Source organism: Calonectris borealis, chromosome W (genome assembly GCF_964195595.1).
Source record: "Calonectris borealis chromosome W, bCalBor7.hap1.2, whole genome shotgun sequence".
Taxonomy (NCBI): Eukaryota; Metazoa; Chordata; class Aves; order Procellariiformes; family Procellariidae; genus Calonectris; species Calonectris borealis.
Genome location: NC_134351.1, coordinates 26,903,028 through 26,916,859, shown reverse-complemented (window position 1 = coordinate 26,916,859; position 13,832 = coordinate 26,903,028). Strand labels below are relative to the sequence as shown.

Here is a 13,832-nt window from a genome sequence, read left to right as displayed (position 1 = left end):
TCAAAGTTCACCTTCCCAAACCTGTCCCAGTCTCCTCTCGCACTTCTCCTCACACTAAAACTTCTTCATCACACCCTCCCCACTGGTAGGGATGTAAAATCTGTTAATCCCCAGTAAGAATGAGGGCTCCATGTCTTAAACTACAGCTTAAAACGAAGTTTGTCTGTAAGTAGTGTTTTCATAACAACGCAGCATCCAAGGTCTTCACTGAAACATGAATCCTCATCTAACTACAACTCTGAATGTTTTCCAGCAGCAGTATAGCTGTACCTAGCATTTCAAATAGGGCGCACGAAGGCACCAAGTAAGCGGCAGCGAGCCGCCAGCCGCCCCACCCGCCGACGGGCTCCCGCTCCCCCGCGAGGGCCACAGGCGCCCTCCCTTGGCGCGCTGCGGAACGGCGCCCCCGCCAGCCCACAGACAGTCACACAGCAGAAGCGAAGCCTGTTGGCACCGCTTCCAACACACACTTTGGTAGGGTGTACAACGCTTAATACACATCCATTCTTTGCAGAAAACGTTTTGTGCATCTCCTTTGTTTCCTTCTCGGGACCCTTTTACATAAAGGCGAGGAACTGAACAAGGCAATCACCAGTGCACAAGTACCCACCCCCCCACCCTCCGCTCTGAATGTACTTTTGCCCTTCTACCTCATCTTTCAGACTTCTTTCTGCTTTGCCAAAGCAGGCAGACAAGCCCCAGGATGAGCTTCAAAAAGAACACAGCAAACTGATTATTCATAAGACACAGCAAAGGGATGGATTTGGTAGAGATCAGGGGACGGGGGGGACAACGCACACCACAGGAATTTAGGTTCAAAAGAAGAAACCTTTGATTTTTTTTTTTCCAGACTTTAAAAAATCTCCCTGAAAATACATTAAATTGAGAAGACTTGTGAATTGCAATCTCAGTGGTCCGCTACCAAAAATCAACTGACTTTCAAAAAGACTGAGAGCTGGTATTTAGACAAAGTCTGCTTAGGAGACTCGCCTGCTAAATACTGTTTATACCTTTGGTGGAGTGCATTTGTCAGTGTACAACTTTTTAATTTGCAAAATAACAGTTTGCTAAATAAGTTCTGAAGCAGTTTTTTTAATGCTGCAGTCTCCTAGCTCTTCCTAACAGAACAGAACCATAACTCAAAGCTACATCCGTAACACAGGGAACTCTAAAACCAACTATGGAAATTCAATTTAAACCAGTGGGATGTTCAGAGGATTCAAGACAATCATTCAAAACTATATACTGTATATACCAGAGGAAGCACTTCACGCTCTATTACCACAGAAAGAAAGTGGGCAAGTTTTACTAACATATCTTCTAAAAATTCTCACCTGGTCTCTTGGGTCTTACCTGTCAGTATCAGACAACAGCAAAAGTAAAGACACTAATTAAAGATTTCTTACCAAGAAGTCTGAATGATCCAATTACTACCTTGGCTTTCACTTATTTAAACCCAACAATGAGGTATCTTAAGTATCTGAACCTGTTACACACCTTAGTCATGTTCAGGTACATTCTTTAATTTAAAGATTATAACAATGTTGAGGGAATATACAAAGTGGTCAGAAAATAGATCTGAAATGTTGGTGTTTTATAAGAAATTACTTGAAGTTTGCCTCTGCTGTGCTTTAGCTTCTTCTGCCGCCTTACAACTTTAAGATGCATAATCCCTTTCCTCTTCAAAAAAACTGCTGTCCTCACTATTGTGCCTAAAAGATCACCCACAGACTGTTCACAAGGAGAACTTCCAGCAGCGTACGAGAACAGAGTCAGAGGCTACGTGAGAGACCATGACCCACAGAAGCCCACAGGGCCAGATGGGCTGCACCCAAAGGTGGTTCTGGCTGATCTCGATGGTGACCAAGATGGGGAGGTCCCCAACAAGTGGAAAAAATGCAAATGTCATGCCATCTTCAAAAAAAAGCCAGAAGAACCGTTCAGGGAGCTACAGGCTGATCAGTCTAATTTTTGCCCATAGGAAAGTCACAAAGCAGGACCTCTACACAAGGAAAGACATTACAGTCCGCTTAGGCAGACAACTTAGATGGGTAAAAGTTGGTTGGATGATTGGGCTTAAAGGTAACAGTTAATGGCTCGTATTCTACCTGGACCACAGTAACAAAGTGGAGGACCACAGGGGCCCAACCTGTGACCCATCCTGCTTAACATCTTCATCACTGACCTGGGAAGAGTCACTCTTGTCAAGTTTGCAGGTGACACCAAACTGGGGGGACCAGCCAACATGCTGGAAAGCAGAGTTGCCATCCAGAGGGACCTGGGCAGGCTGGAGGAATGGGCCTTTTGCAGTTCAGCCCAGGCAAACGTCAAGCCCTGCCCCTGGGAATGCAGAGCCCTGGGCAGCAGTCCAGGATGGGCATTGCCTGCTTGGGCAGCAGCTCTGCAGAAAAGTCCCCAGGGCACTGGGGGACAGCAAGCTGCACAGGAGCCACTTGTGGGGCTGGCAGCAGTGAGGGCCAGCAGCATCCGGCGCTGTAGGAGCAGGGGCACAACCAGGAGATGGAGGGATGTGACGATCCCCCTTGACTCAGCACTTCTTAGACCACACCTAGATACTGTGTCCTCTGGTTTGGGCTTCCCAGTCCAGGAGAGACACTGCCAAACTGGAGTGAGCCCAGCAGAGGCCCACCAGGATGCTCAGGGGCTGGAGCACCTGCCCTGTGAGGGGAGCCTGAGGGATGGGGCTGCTTCAGCCTGGAGAAGGGAAGGCTTTGGGGGCACCTCAGAGCAGCCTTCTCCTGCCTACAGGCAGGTCACTGAGAATATGAAGCCAGGCTCTCCACAGCAGTACATGGTGCCTGGATGAGACACAACAGGTACAAGTTGAAACAAGACAAGTTCAGACTGGAAATAAAGGGAAACCTTTCTCCCCAGGGGGGACAGTACAGCAGTAGTGCAGGTTGCCTAGAAGTGCTGTGCGGTCTCTGTTCTTGGAGGTTTTCGAGATAGACTGCATAAAGCCCTGAGCCATGTGGTCTGACCTCCTCACTGACTCTGCTTTGAGCAGGAAGTCAGACTAGAGACCCCCAAGATTCCCTTCAACCTTAACTGTCACATGACTCTGTCTACAGTGCTGTCAAGCTTCAATGCAAAACTGAAAGCCTAGCGAGCTCTTTAACCTTTCATTTACATTAGTCTTACCTGTTAATTTAATAGGTGACAAGAATCCTACAACAAATCCAATCTGTAAGCTGACAGCATCTTTGCAAAGCCACCGTCATGGAAGAAAAACACAGAAAAGTTTGAACAACCTATTAATTTGGATACACAAGCCTGCATGCTATCATCTTCCACTCTTTTGGAGACTGGGGAAGAGGGGCCTTCATAAGTACCATCACACTACCTGTTACATATGCTCATCAGAAGTATGAAAAGAATTGCATAACTCCAAGCAGGTAATAGAGTAACAACAGAACAGTCACGTGTGCCAGAGCTCAGTTCTGCTCTACCTGAAATCAGTGTAAAACACAAATTCAAGAAAATCAGTACTGGACACAAAACAAACAGGTTTTTTGATCTAAATCTAAATTAATTCTATTAAATATATGGAAAAAAATAAAAAAAAATCAGTTCCATAGATCACAGATTTTTTATCACAGGTGGGGTATAAATGAGAAGACCTGCATTCACCTATATCAGAGAAAACAGGAAGCAGATGTGCTGCTGGCATGCAGAGTGATAACAGAACCCGTGTTAGCAAATGAAATTGCCAAAGCAGCAGCAAGAGGTACATCACAATTCTTAAATAACAATGCAGGACATATGAGAGTTTCTTCAAACCACCCAGCTCATTAGCAGAACCCTGATGTTTGCTTTTAAAAAGGTCTGCTGGTGCCAGGGATTACTGAACTTCAGTAACAGAGGACTTAAATCTTATATAAGTAAACTAATTAAAATTTATTAGCATGTATGAAGTACTTTCTTTGGATGAGAAGTGGCTTATGAAACAGCCGTTAATCCTCCAATCTCCTTAGGAGGAAGGGAAGGTTCAGAGAGTGCATTCAGCTAACAAGCATGCTCTACAGCAGTCAGACAAGGGGATGCAAGAAACAGTTCATTGGTTTCTGAAATGCCTATAAGTTACAGGAGTCTCATATTTTAAAGAACAAGTGGAAGGGACTGCATAAATACCAACCCTTAAGAGTAACTTTGAAAACCCCAACCCAGCATTTCCATAACAGACAAGTCCTCAACAGTTTGAGGAAGGCTCACAAAGAGAAATGACTACCATGCAACCAGTTTAATTACTGATAACTAAAAAGAGGTTTTTTATGTTTACCAGTTATTGGACATTATATTCCCAACCCACATTAGAAACTGTCATACAGACTCCCAATGTTTGGAACAATCATCACCTCATCTGGTTATCGACCTCAAGACTCTGTAGTGTCCAATGTCCAGAAGCAGAGCAATAGTAACTGCAGTGATTTGCCCCACTTGTGAGTCATTATCTTGAGCTTCATCCACGCTAAGGTACAGTATCCAACCTACATGCATCACAGCCTGGGTGAAAACAGACGTTACTGGGAAAATGAGAACTACTATAGGAGGAAATGAGAAATAAGATTTAGCATTTGACCTTCCTGTTCTTTACTTAGACATAATCTATCTACACATGAATTTAAAGCTCTACTCAACTAAATTAATAACTACATATATATAATTGCAAGAAGTTAACATGTGACGACCTAGCAGAAAGGCTGTCTTCTTCCATAGTTGCACAAAGTCTATACACTTCCCTGTTTTTCCTGTTTTACTGCCAGCTATTTGGCCAATACGAAAAGATGCTAAAAAGACACCCTCTGTAGAAAGTTCTCTTTTGCCAATGGAAAAATTATAGCCCCAGATATGTAAGTAACTGGAAAAAAGGAGATTTGTACAAATATATACATGCACAAATGTGATCATTCCTACAAATTAGTCTATTCGCATATGCTCTCTAGATTTTTACTTATCCTTTTTTCCCTTCCCTTAATCTATTTTTTTTTCCTTTTCTTTGCTAGTTACAGTAAGTTTTCAGGTATTCAAAATACACCAATGAAGAACTCCATCTGTGCATGTGGTAAAACAGCTTGGTAAACATATGGCAATACTGGAACAGTAAAAGTCTTAATGTACTCTACAATGTTAATAAAAATCCTAAAAATCTTTTTAGATTCCCCCGGGGAAATGCCAAGATGAACAGAAACACGAGAGGATGCTACTGGTTTAAGGAAACCTCCATTTCCCTTCTTCCTACCCATTCCCTTCCCCTCACTCTGTGCCTCCTCCCTGCTGCAGCACAGAAGCAGTAGATCAGACAACTATCTACTGTATTTAATTATTTACTGACAATTATATACTGTATATTCTGTCTTAATTTATTGCTCTCCTGCAGCTGCAAGATTGCATCAGGCAGAAACCTTTTGACTGGCTGGGCTACCACGACCTTTAAGAGCACACCCCACCATGCGTTGGCTACCAACGAATGTTAGGGACCATAAGACCTCATTTCAGGATGTCAGGACATGGTGATCAAATCCAGTTCTACCAGCTCATTGCCAAAGGAGGCTGTGGATTCTGTCTGACTTCATGAGGAAACTAGATATATTCAGAGATGAAAATCCACCGATGTTAATAAGGACATAAACCACATCTAACTCCAAAATGCCTGCGCTTAAGAGAGTTGGAAATTTGTAAGATATCAGGTAACGGTAGCACATATGCTTTTCCTGTTCTTACTCCTCCATAGGCATTTGTTTATGGCTATTGTAAAACACGTCACTGGTCAAGAGACACATTTGGTCTGACCCAATATGTCCGTTTTTGTGTCCTAATTCTACCTTCAGAAAAGTGTTCAAATAGCAGAAAAGAACATGAGGCAACAACACCTAACTGTTTTTCTCCACAATTGTTAACAGGAGCTAATTAAATTACCACCACCCATCCTGTGCAATGAATGACTCATGGGTCCTATGGGGAAGAGGGAAAACAAAGCAACGTAAGTAATTAAAGACTACACCAAAACACACGTGAAACACAGAAGGCAAATTAGGCAGGATTAACTTGCTTATACACTTTCCAATCTATGATAGCTTGGCTTTACCACCATACAGTTCTAACATTTCCTGTATACAACTCCTATGTTTCTAAAACAGCATATATAAGTTTCCAATGGCCTGGATATATGGGTCTTCTGATGGAGAATGCCACTCACACATCAGAATCAATGTAACGGAATATGCAAAGAACCTCACCTGCTTCCTTGGAAAGAGACAACTGCCTAAGCTATCAAAGATGGTGCTTTAAGCTGAACTAGCTGACCTTGTACTAAAGCAGATGTGGGAGCACTCAGAATCCGTATTCTAGCAGGTAAGCTGGGCAGCCGTACCTCTCTCCATCGATTCCAGGCAGATCAAAAGTGCATATGACCATACCTATAGATATTATCGAACAAGAAGAAATCAGATGTCACCATATTGACATGGAAGTGTTTTGTCATCAGTACCAGAACATCACACACATCTCCGCCAGTTATAAAGATACTGCTGTAAAAGTTATTCCATATCTTCTGCATTGGATCATAACCAGAAAGCGATGGCTGATTATGTGTTAAACTGGGCTAAGTTTACTAATGGATGCATCTGTCAAAGGGGAGGTGAGATTTTTATTTTTTTTTAAATCCTGGGTTTTTTTCTAGGGCAGAACCTTCAGGAGAGAGTAGAAAATGCTAAACAGGGCTGAGTAAGTATACATAGACTGCAACTTCACAAAAGCTCATTGCTTTTAGGGATAGATGTTTAGGGACTTTGTTTTAATAGAAAGAGCAAAAAATTTCCATATAAGTTTGTAATGTCTGATGGTGGCTGCCAAGAGAAAATGTACAAAGGAAAGTTTAATTATACATGCATAGGACTATGAAATAGTGTTTGTAGGTTATATTGTTAAAATCTGAGGTTTAATATCTTCTCTAAAAGTGTTTGCTGTTCAGTGCAAATATGATCTAAAAACCCATATAAATGTTTAATCCTTCAAACGCTATTATATTCTTAACTCCAGAACTATCTTGTAGCATAATGTCCCATTACAAACTATGAAAAAATGTACATTTGTTAAAAGGAAAAAGATATCTGAAATGTAATGTCTCCCTGGCTTTGAAAAAGGTCATCCAGGAGCATCTGATTTATCACGTCTACACAAATTATTACTTTTCCTCTTTCATGTCACTCTTCCAAGAAAGGAGTCCCAAATTCTGTAGTGGTCTCTGAAATCAGATATTCAGAGAGATTTAAAAGTTGTCAGGTTTTTTTTTTTTTTTAAAGAGAGAACCAGAGGTATTATTTCGATAGCATTTTTAGAGGAGAGATGGGAAAAGACCTCTGTTATGCTATAGATAAATAACTGCTGTTCCTTTATCTAACTGCATCACTATCACATTTTTGGCATCCATGTTTGCTTTTTTGCTAAAGAAAAGAAAAGGCTAGTAAGCTTTACCCAGTGATAGCAGTCTGCTTTCCTGACTAGCCATAGCTTTGTCACTTCTCAGTTTGCATGTTAAGCTAACATCCTTGAAATACTGTGTTGAGTTACACAAACAGACATATACACAACACCCCATGGTTCCAGCCTTCACTTGTTATTTCATTCAGCATGCATTCATGCTGCACTGGTCGTTTATTTAAAATTCACTAAAACTCAAAGCATTTAATTTCCAAGGGGGTACAGATTTCTCCTTTAGAACCCAGCTAATCTGTTCTCTTTTTAATTGCAACATACCCAATTTCTGGGTTTCATTAACTTTCTGCATTGAACTGGCATCCAGAAAATCTCTTTATGTACAAGTTTAAACAACTAAATTGATTTACAACTAAATTGGTTTACATATCCAGAGTACATCAAACCATGTTTTTAACACTCAATTTAATGTCATCTGCAAGAGCCCACTTCCCGTACTGAATTACAGCTTTCAAATACTATATTGATATCATAACTTATGCCACAGTCTGTTAAACTTCTGTATACCCACTCATTTAGTATCTAATGAAAGACAAAATAGCATTTTAATATTATTTATGCCTGGAGTCCAACAGTCAGACGCAACAATATCAAGCAAGATTTAAAACACATAAATCACAATAGCTAGTGAAGTACTTAAATTATCCAGGGAACAATTACCTACCTTTTGCTGGCAACAGCTCAGCCACTTCAGGACAAGGTAGTGAACTTTTACACCTACATTCAGAAATCGCAGCTGTTTCTCACTCTCTTGACCTGGAGGAAACAAGCTGCTACTAGCAGTTAAAGATAAGCTAACTAACCATTGGTAATGTAAGCTAGACAGCACTGGGGAAAAGAAAGGACTATTTGAAAACAGGCACATACAGAAGACCAACTGAATCTGCAATTTTTTTTGAGAAACACCAGTATAAGTTTAAGGAGAACAGGTAATCTTTGCTTCTTTTAAATTCTCCATGAATTTCTGGAAAAGGCTTGGAGAGATTAGGAAAAAGAAATTAACAAAATATTTAATAGCCAAATGTCCACTTGAAAACTAAGGGCAGAGAAGGACCACACAGTCTCCCAGTATCCAACCCACACTCCTGGAAGGGAGAGTGCAATCACCAACATTTCTCATAGGAAATTGGTGGTTTATAATCATTCTCCCAAACTTAGCAGGATTTTTCTTAGCAATTTTACATGAAACCACACATACTGTCAGTGGCACTCTCTTCTGAGTTTTAATAAGCAAAGACTGCTTTGTAACCATACTGTGTCACACAGCCATCAGTCAACATCTGCGTGTTAAAGCGGCATGCAATCTGCACGGAATAGCTCTGTAGGATGTGGGTTTTTTGTAACCACTCATGCAGCACACACAGCGAGCAGCAAGACAACTGAAGCAGACAGTGGATTTAACAACACGTGGTATGAAACAGTCAAATTAGCAATGCATAAGCATTAGCCAAAATAATGACTGCAGCTCAGGCAGAAAAAATGGATCACATTCAGCTGAATAATTTGCTTACAACAAATATCATCACTGCTTCTGGTATTGATTTTTCAAAGTGTAGTTATGCCACAGCTAAAAGATGGAAATGATCACCAGAATATTCAATGCATTAACCTGTGTGCCATTAATTTTACCCATATTGCTATAAAACAGATCCAGAGCCTTCAATTACACTAAAATACTTCAGCTATCAGGAGACTAGATCAAATGTCACAAACTGAGAACGGCAGTATGAGGGTATCATCAATGCCAAAGCTCCACATAAAGGTAGCTGAGCAGGTGAAATATACTGCCCAGTGGGCAAACCACCTCCCAACATACCGGAAATGGAAGAAGCAACATGCCCCTGACAGTGTGACCTCAAGAGAAAGAAAAAAAAAAAAAAAAAAAAAACCAACCACCAAAACACACCAACATCACCTTGATCTCAAATCTACCAGTCAAGTTGACTCCAGTCATGTGAACCAGAGACCAGGCAAGCATCTTAGAACACAGGGACCACCATCCACCATTCTCCATGTTCCTTCCCCAATGCTTCAGAAAAGGCTACCATAAAACTAACCAATTGCTCAGCATAAGAATAAGCATCTTCCCCAAATCCCACAGATAACTAGATAACCTGCTGAAACACAAAATTCTCCTCCCCCCCTACCTTTTTTTTTTTTTAAATATAAAGCTACAATCATCAGCAGCATTCATGGAAAGTTTCTCTGAGAATACAAGTTATCAGTTTCTGAGAGCCACAGCCCTTCATTTAGGGAAAGTTTTTACACGCTACAGATTGAAGAAAACTGTTGAGCGCACATTTGAAAAAGCTGTGAATAAGGGCTCACTGAAACTTCAGAGACAGGAATGAGAGGTATTCAACACCATTTAAGTATGAGGTAGAAAACACTGTTGATAAATACAAGATTAAGCATTGTACTGACTCTTCCCACTTTCAGTGGGAACACAGGACTAGATAGGATCTGTCCTGGTTTTGGCTGGGATAGAGTTAATTTTCTTCCTAGTAGCTGGTATAGGGCTGTGTTTTGGATTTAGTACCAGAATAATGTTGATAACACACTGATATTTTAGTTGTTGCTAAGTAATTTTTACACTAGTCAAGGACTTTTCAGCTTCCCATGCTCTGACAGGTTCACAAGAAGCTGGGACAGAGCATAGCCAGGACAGCTGACCCAAACTGGCCAACGGGGTATTCCATACCATACGACATCATACTCAGTATATAAGCGGGGGCAGTGGGGGCCAGGGAGCAGGGATTGCTGCTTGGGGACTGGCTGGGCATCGGTCGGCGGGTGGTGAGCAATTGCACTGTGCATCACTTATTTTATATATTCTATCATCATGATTATTATAATTATTTTCCCTTTCTTTTCTGTTCTATTACACTGTATTTATCTCAACGCACAAATTTTAATTTTTTTTTTTTTCTCCGATTCTCTCCCCCATCCCACTGTGGAGGGGGGAAGTGAGCGAGTGGCTGTATGGTGTTTGGCCGCCTGACAGGTTAAACCACAACAGTCCTTTTTGGCGCCCAATGTGGAGCACGAAGGGTTGAGATAACAACACATCTGACTGAACGTGTTAAAACAAATTTGTTATAAGCATTCCTTATATCAGTTTAGTAGTCGCTGGTCACAATGTTGGTTTATTTGCTCTCAGAGTTGTTGGATATGTTCTGGGAGTTGTGTTATTTAACACCTTACTTCCTGTATATACTGTTTATCAGTACTGATGTGCTGTTTATGACCTCTGGCAGATGGATTAAGGTTATCGCTTTGCTACACTGTGTAACATTGGCTTATGGTATGCTAAAATTATTGGTCAGGAGACTGTACTCAGCACTGCCATCATCCCCGTGCTTCGGGAGCTATCTCTCGGAAACTATTAATAATTACACTTTTTACCTCTTCTCCTTGGACAGCCAATCTACAGGGGAGACACCTTCCTTCACCTTCCCCTTCTCCTCCAGGCTGATTACAATAGCTCTTGAGGATTTTGAATATCCTTGGGATGTTCAAACCAGCATGTTCCTATTGCTATGTCTCCTGAATGTGTTTCAGGCCTTGTTTAAGGTTAAACAACTATTTAAGAATACCACCCAGAGATCTGCCCCGAGGCTGGATAGTTATGAATGGCAGGGTGTGTGGGGGAGTATGGGCAAGTGCCTAGGACAGTGGTCAGCTCCAGTGTTTTGGAACTTCACCCCTGAATAAGTGCAGAATCCTGGAAAACGTAAGCTGTCACCCTGGCAATTCCAGAGAGACACAAATCACTGCAACGTGCTGGAGCCTGGCCCATTCCTACCGAGCCCTGTTCAACACTATTCAGAACCCTCAAGGGGAAGAGAAGGTCTCTAGATCTGATGACAAAATGCCAGGCACTGTGGCTACTCCAACCCCCGCCACAGGCACTGCGGCTGAACCAGAGGACCAACCTGTACTGGTATCAGTCGCCCCTATACATAAGAAGAAAACCTAGAAGCGAAAGTCAGGTCATTTAGAAAGGGATGATGGAAAAGCAGGGCCATCACGATGAGGGGAGGAGGAAGAGGAAGAACTCATAAATGGGACGGAAACCACCCGATCCCTGTCCTTGGGTGAGCTGCGAGATATGCAAAAAGATTTCAGCCGTCGTCCAGGCGAGCACATTATCACCTGGCTGCTCCGATGCTGGGATAACGGGGCCAGTAGCCTGGAATTAGAGGGGAAGGAAGCCAAGCAGCTGGGATCCCTTCCTAGGGAAGGGGGCATTGACAAAGCAATTGGACAAGGGGCAAAGGCCCTCAGCCTCTGGAGGCGACTCCTCTCAGGCGTGAAGGAAAGGTATCCCTTCAAGGAAGATGTTATATGCCACCCAGGCAAGTGGACCACAATGGAGAGAGGTATCCAGTACCTGAGAGAATTAGGCGTGCTGGAGATGGTTTACAGTGACCTGAACAATGAGCAGTTATCCAAAGATCCAGATGAAGTCCAGTGCACGCAAACCATCTGGCGGAAGCTAGTATGAAGCGCACCATCGTATGACAATTCGCTGGCAGTATGGACCTGGAAAGATGAAGAAGCACCAACAGTGGATGAAGCGGTTAGCAAACACTGGGAATACGAAGAAACTGTCTCCTCCTCCCTTGTCTCGGCTGTGGAGAAACTGTCCTGAGAGGTCCACCAACTCAAAGAGGATAGGTCCTACTCCCCACCTGTATGGACCACTATCTCAGCCATTAGGAGTCAGCGTTCTTCTGCTCAAGAGAGAGAATATAAAAGGTACACACCACGGGGCACCCTACGTGACCACGGAAAGGACATGAGGCAGTGGGATGGAAAATCTACCTCGACCCTAGAGGCACGGGTACGTGAGTTTCAAAGAAAAACAATCACACAAGGACGTTCTCCCAGGAAAAATGCTGCTCCAGCTTCCAGAAAAAAACCTGTCTCACAACAGTCCAGTTTCCAGTGAACAGTTCCCCAGACGGAGTAGAAGGGCTGATCTTACTTTGGATTGTAATGAAGGAATTCTTTACTCACATTTACAAGAAGCGAGAAACGGATACTATGACCAGAACTAGAGGGGCCCTGCCTCCGGCCAGGTGGAGGAAAGGGACAACCGGGTTTACTGGACTGTGTAGATTTGATGGCCTGGCACATCGGACCCACAGGAGTATAAGGCTCTAGTAGACACCGGGGCACAGTGTACCCTGATGCCATCAAGCTACAAAGGGACAAAACCCATCTTTATTTCTGGAGTGACAGGGGGATCCCAACAGCTAACTGTATTGGAGGCCGAAGTGAGCCTAACCGGGAATGAGTGGCAGAAGCACCCCATTGTGACTGGCCCAGAGGCTCCGTGCATCATTGGCATAGACTACCTGTCGTGGTTTAACCTGGCAGGCAGCCAAATACCACGCAGCCGCTCACTCACTCCCCCACCCCCAGCGGGACGGGGAGAGAATCGGAAGGGTAAGAGTGAGAAAAACTCGTGGATTGAGATAAAGACAGTTTAATAGAACAGGGAACAATAAAGGAAAATAATAATGATAATGATAAAAAATACAAAATGAGTGATGCACAATGCAATTGCTCACCACCTGCGCTGACCGATAACCAAGTAGCGATCGGTACTTCCTGGATCACGCCTACCCTTCATATACTGAGCATGACGTCACATGGTATGGAATACCCCATTAGCCAGCTGGGCTGGCTGTCCTGATTATGTTCCCTCCCATCTTGTGTACCTAGCTCAGTCAGTAGGCACGGGAGCTGTCCTTGGACTAGGAGGGCACTTAGCAACAACTGAAAACATCAGTGTGTTATCAACATTCTCCTCATACTAAATCCAAAACACAGCACTAGGAAGAAATTTAACCCTATCCCAGCCGAAACCAGGACAGTATCCACCCCTTATTCCATACCATTTACGTCGTGCTTAGGTCTCACATCTTTTTTTTAAATACATTTCAATTAAACACCACTATCTTTCTTTATATATATACACACATATATATATATATATGCACGCACAGATATCATTCCCTCAGTCTATGGACTATCCCTCTAAAATGTCCACTGAGTTCATTTACTCCATGACTTTGGGCTCCATCTGTTATAACAGTCTATCAGGGCCGAAGAGATGGTGTGCGGTGTTGGGCCGTTGCATCCTGAAGCAAGTTCTTATTTCGGTACTGCTGCGCTCGTCCAGTTCTATCATCATTGCACTTCGCTCGGTTTCATCGGAGTTAGTTCATTCTTCACTAATCTGGGTGATTTTCACTGCTATACCACTGCTATATCATAGAAATAATGATATACAATATCATGTAACA

General features: G+C 42.7%; 1 protein-coding gene across 1 annotated transcript in view; it reads right to left on the bottom strand.

Annotated features, from left to right (window-relative positions):
- The window catches only part of LOC142075024 (ADP-ribosylation factor-like protein 15), a 220,056-nt gene that overhangs the window by 176,096 nt on the left and 30,128 nt on the right, over positions 1–13,832 (bottom strand). Inside the window, exon 3 of the mRNA XM_075136014.1 lies at positions 1,011–1,067. Within this exon, the coding sequence (XP_074992115.1) occupies positions 1,011–1,067 (57 nt within the window). The remainder of the gene's footprint in view (positions 1–1,010; positions 1,068–13,832) is intronic.